This window comes from Tarenaya hassleriana, unplaced genomic scaffold, assembly GCF_000463585.1.
Source record: "Tarenaya hassleriana unplaced genomic scaffold, ASM46358v1 Cleome110, whole genome shotgun sequence".
In the NCBI taxonomy this organism is placed as follows: Eukaryota; Viridiplantae; Streptophyta; class Magnoliopsida; order Brassicales; family Cleomaceae; genus Tarenaya; species Tarenaya hassleriana.
The window spans coordinates 100,079-106,058 of record NW_010961291.1 but is presented as its reverse complement, the minus strand read 5'-3'; the positions used below and the strand labels follow the sequence as shown (position 1 = coordinate 106,058).

The 5,980-nt window shown below is 42.7% G+C and overlaps 1 protein-coding gene across 1 annotated transcript; it reads left to right on the top strand.

Moving 5' to 3' along the window:
- The first annotated feature begins 1,824 nt into the window (after positions 1-1,824).
- On the top strand, positions 1,825-3,219 carry LOC104806023. Its single transcript, XM_010530742.1, has 2 exons — positions 1,825-2,172; positions 2,260-3,219. Exons 1-2 carry the CDS (start codon positions 1,825-1,827, stop codon positions 3,217-3,219), a joined length of 1,308 nt encoding a protein of 435 aa, XP_010529044.1.
- The last annotated feature ends 2,761 nt before the right edge of the window (positions 3,220-5,980 follow it).

Sequence of the window (5,980 nt, the reverse complement as noted above, 5' to 3'; positions counted from 1 at the left end):
TGGCTTTGAGAATTTTATTTTTATTGATTTCGGAGTTTGAGTGTTGTATGCAGATTTGATTGATTCGGGCTAAATTTGTAAATTTAGTTGTCATTGTTTTGGAGTAGAAAATAACGTTCTGATATTTTATTTATAATGTGATCATGTATGAAATCGTTTTTTTGTTATGGTTGTAAATTTGTAAGATAATTGGAAATATATATAAAACAAAAATCATAATATGAATAAATAAATAAATAAATGAATAAATAAATCTCAAATGATTATTGAAAAAGAAAATAATAATAAATAATAATAATAGAAATAGTATAACCCGTACATATATGGGATGTAGAGTTTAAATTAAAACGGGTAGAATTGCATGGCGTTAGCAATATACTGGATGGATCCGTATATTGTGAAACGTATGATTGTAGCCGGGTAATCTTATAAATAATAAAATGATGATTCCATTTCCTGAAGTCTCCGATGTATGATAATCGATCCGGATCGATTATCATACCGCGGTGACGTGTTTGTGATTGTGGCGATCTTCGTATCGCACCACCGTTTTTTGATAAACGGTTGTGGCATCCAGAGACTCACGCATTCGGGTTTGCGTGTGTCACTCGAATGCGTGACGAGGAAGTACGGTTCTTTGGCAACCGCGACAACGTTCCATTGGCCATGGAACGGACTTCGGGTTTGCGTGTGTCACCTGTTGATTGGCAAATAAATCTGAGACCCGGGTAGTTGCGTGTGTCCCCCGGCGAGGTGGTATGGATATACTCTGAAAGTCTTGAGCTCGAGTCTGATGAGTATTTTCCGAGGCGGATGGTCGGCGAGGGGGAGTTGGCATAGAGCTGCTTCGCCCAGCAGTCGGCGGCATCGGGGATCGATGTTTGGAGTGGGTATGGGGATGACCGGTACCGAGAGTCGTGATATCGGTGACCGATGAAGATCACTTGAGGTCCTCGCAAACGATTTTGCTTGGACTGTTGCGCCTCGTGTTCGAAACAGGCATGAACGAGTTGTTATATTTACCTACGTGGGAGATACACATAGAGAAGATTGATGGATTTTGTTTGAGATTGTTGATTGATTTAACGATGATTGATTTGATTGATATAACTCGTCGCATGTATATTTATATTATTGACTATATTGCTTGGCCGTTTTCAATAAAAATAGAAATCTCGGGTTACACCCGAATTCCTCCCTAAGCATGTAGCTTAGGACGTTGTTATGCAACGTTTCAGGTTGTGAGCAGCAGCAGTGACTGAGGCAGACAGGGACCCGGTGACAGTTAGAATTCCAGATCATGTATAATTACCTTGAACTTATTTTATTTTCGAAAATAAGAGGATGGTGACCCTCGAACTTTTGTATTATACCTTTCACCACTCGTATCATGTACTGGTATTTTCGTGTACGTTTGTAAACGTATTCATGTATTATAATGTCTTCCGCTGTATCACATTTAAAACGAATGGTTTTAATTTTTCCGTGATTTTATATTTCGAAATTTTCCGATTGCGATTTTACTTGTCCATGTGGCACAACCTGTAAGCGGGATGTCACAATTTGGTATCAGAGCAGTTCTTTCCTAGGAAAATAATATGCAAAAAAAAACTTGATATCAGTAAAAATGTTTTGAAAAGATTTTAAAAAAATGTTTATTAAAAAGTTTTCTATTTATGATAGACAATGTTTTGAAAAGCTAATGCATGATCTCGGAGTCACCAGGACTAAGTCTCATTTTCAATGTCTACAGTGATTATGCCTCCATGACGTGCACGACCTGCGCCTAGACTCGGGGCAGCGGAAGCACCTATCCCAAATCCTATGCCAGAAGACTTCCAGCAGTTCTGCGAGAGGATGTGGCAGGCCCAGACGCCACCTCCAGCAGCTAGAGCCATACCTGCGGCTAGACCGGAGTGTGTTCCACCACCACCTCCACCAGGTCTTCCGGCGTTCCATGCGCCAGTAGCCATGGATTATCTTGCACTGGTCAAGGAACTTCGGGCCATGAACACCCCGAGATTTGAGGGTTCTCAGATCCCTGAGGTTGCTGAGGACTGGTTGGTACGAATCACTCATGACTTCGATTATCTACGGTGTCCGCTACAGTATCGAGCAGAGATAGCGAGCCACCATCTGTTCGGACAGGCTCGCCACTGGTGGGATGGAGTTGTACGAGACACTATTCCTGGACATCAGTTCACATGGGATGAGTTCTGAGCTGAGTTCGAGGAGAAATATTACAAACGACATGACCAGGAACATCGCCTCGTGGAATTTATCAATCTCCAACAGAGTGACCGTTCTGTGGGCGACTACGAGGCAGAATTTACCAGACTCTTGCGATATGGAGCTAATCTTGTTCCGACTGAGCGACTGAAGATTCAGAAGTTTATTGCTGGCCTACGCCCCTCTCTGCGGAGGAAGATTGAGGTGCTGGAGTATCCTACCTTTAGCCGATACATCTGTCAATTTGAGAAGATGGAGCGAGGCGAGCGTGAGGAGCAGGAGGAAGCCCGAATCCGAGACCGAACCCCTGCCAAAAGATTTTTTCTTAGTCGACCTTCCACTAGTACTGACCAGACTAGTCAGTCCCAAGACAAAGGGAAGACATCAGCAGTTCAACCACCACCACCACAGTCGACCCAGAGGAGGCCTTGTCCCCGATGTAGGCGAGTTCATTTTGGTCCATGCAGTACTCCTCCAACATGTTTCCAGTGCGGACGACCGGGTCATATTGCGACCTACTGCCCGGAGAAGGGGACTACTTTGACAAACGCTAGACCTCTTCGCATTCAGCCTTTACAGCAGTCTGGCATTGCACCGAGAGTTTACGTGTTGGCGGCAGAGGCTGATACTCAGGGCGAGGCGTACTACGTTGAGGAACCAATCACTGATGATGTTGTTGCAGAGGAGGACGCCGAGCAACCCGATGTTGCCGCTATTACTGGTATTTTGTACATACACGATATTTCTTGTCATACTTTATTTGATACCGGAGCTACACACAATTTTCTTAGTGTGGAAAAGGCTGACGAGTTAGCCCTTACGGATATCGATACTACTAGTCGATATCAGATACATACGCCAGGTGGAGAGATCCTTCCTATGCGTGGAGTATTGCATGATGTGTCATTACAAATTTGTGGAAGGGATCTTCCTGCCGATTTAATTATCGTACCTATTCAAGGATATGATTTGATATTGGGAATGGACTGATTGACTCTACATCGGGCGCACATTGATTGTCGTCGACGAACTATTCAATTTACGGGTTCGATGGGAAATTTTGAGTTCGTTGGGGACAAGGTACAGAAGTCGTTCCCGATTATATCAGCCCTCCGAGCTATGAGTATGGTTCGGAAAGGGTGTGATGCCTTTCTCATGGTGATAACCGCCGCAAAAGAAGTTGATGTGAAGCTTGAAGACACTTCAGTGGTTCAAGAATTCGGAGATGTATTTCCAGACGATTTGCCCGGACTACCACCACAAAGAGAAGTCGATTTCTCTATTGATGTGATACCGGGTACGGAGCCGATATCGAAGACACCGTATCGGATGGCTCCTACTGAGATGGCAGAGTTGAAGAAACAATTGAATGAATTAGTGGAGCAGGGATTCATTCACCGAGTATATCTCCTTGGGGTGCACCCGTACTATTTGTGAAGAAGAAGGATGGTACTATGCGACTATGCATTGACTATAGAGGACTTAACCAAGTAACGATCAAAAAATCGGTATCCGCTACCAAGAATTGATGAGCTACTTGATCAATTACAAAGAGCAAAGTGGTTCTCCAAGATTGACTTACGATCAGGATACCATCAGATTCGTGTGAAGGTTGAGGACGTACCAAAGACAGCCTTCCGCACACGATATGGCCACTTCGAGTTCGTCGTCATGCCGTTCGGACTAACGAATGCTCCAGCGGTCTTCATGCAGTTGATGAACCGAATATTCATGGATTATCTGGATGAGCTCGTCATTATATTCATTGATGACATTCTGATATATTCTCCAGACCAACAAATTCATGAAGAGCATTTGCGGAAAGTATTGCTTCGTTTGAGGGATAATCACCTGTATGCCAAGTTCAGCAAATGTGCATTTTGGTTGCAGGAGATTGGCTTTCTTGGACATGTAGTCTCAGCTCGTGGAATTCAGGTGGACCCAGCAAAGATCGAAACTGTTATGGAGTGGAAGACGCCTGCTAACGCCACGGAGATTCGGAGTTTTCAAGGATTGGCAGGCTATTATCGTCGATTCGTGGAAGGTTTTGCCAAATTGGTGAAACCAATGACAAAATTGACAGCAAGGAATGTACGATTTGAATGGACATTGGAGTGTGAGACGAGCTTTATAGAGCTCAAGAAGCGACTGACAACCCCACCGATATTAGCTTTACCACGACCAGGTATACAATATGATGTGTATACAGATGCGTCAAAACAAGATCTAGGCTGCGTATTGATGCAGGAGGGACATGTGATTGCTTATGCATCCAGACAGTTACGAAAGCACGAGCAAAATTACCCAACTCACGATATTGAGTTAGCCGCGGTAGTTCATGCGTTAAAGATTTGGAGATCCTATTTATATGGTGAAAAGGTTAAGCTCAACACGGACCATAAGAGTTTGACCTATGTGATCTCTCAAAAGGATTTAAATCTTCGACAACGACGATGGCTCGAGTTGATAGCCGATTATGATTTAGAGATTGCATATCATCCGGGCAAGGCAAACGTAGTTGCCGATGCCTTGAGCCGAAAGAGAATCCTATCGACTGTTGGTTTAGTGCTCTATGATGTACTGATTATGAGCTTTGTTCAGATACATTCGATGTATTGATACTTTCTATATGTTTTTTTTTATGAGAGTATTTTGTTCATTACATGTTCCTGCATGCTAGATCTGTTATGAAATCCATGTATCATTATGAATGATACTAAACTCCCTAGTCTTGTGTCATTATGGGAATAACGACATAATAAGACTAGTATGATGTGTGATTGATGATCACATAGATGATCATAGGTATTGGATACGATCACAATCATAGGTATTCGTTGCAGAACGGAATACTGGACTGACCCGCATGAGATTGTCACATGGACTAGCGTCATGACTTGAATCTCATACGACGATTCCATGATTGGATCCTAAGACCTGAGATATCTACAGAATCCAACATGAGGAGTTGCGTGCTGTGATTACGTCAAACGTCCTGCGTAACAGGAGGACTATAAAGGCGTGTATCAGGAACGAAACGAATCATGTACTGGATTGTAGATAGTCAAGACGGGATTTGTACCTCTCGTAAAAGAGAGAGATATCGCTGGGCCCCTCGTGTGAGCAAGACTGTAGAAATGTGTGGCCGCACTATAGACGAACGTCGTCTATTTCAGACAGTCGAACTCAGTGAACGAGAAAGCAGTCGAATCAGATAAGGTGGCTTGTCCATGCCTTATGTTCGACATATCATATCGCGATACAAAAGGATCATCAGTCGGAATCATCACTGGCTTTAGTATGATCACAAACAAACTCTATTCGAGATAGGTAGTCATAGTGTCTTGCTAGAGACCGCCTATGACTTGTATATCCGGAATAGAGATTTCGGACTATACTGCTATATCGAATGAGCCTACAGGGTCACACACAATAGGGATGGACAAGTACGTGTGCTAAATTATCCCGATTAGGAATCCTAATTGGATTGAGATTCCTAATTGGAATAGGAATCCTAATGGGATTAGGAATCCTATTATGTATAGGAATCCTAATGAGATTAGAATTCTATTACATCTAGGAAACCTAATGAGATTAGAATTCTAACAGGTTTAGGAAACCTAATTAGATTAGGATTCCTAGTAATCTATTCCTTGTCAAATTAGGATTTTGGAAAGTCTATATAAGGAGAATGTCTTCTAGGGTTTTAAGAAAAGAAAAAAGAAAAAAGGAAAAGAAGAAAAAAAGAAGA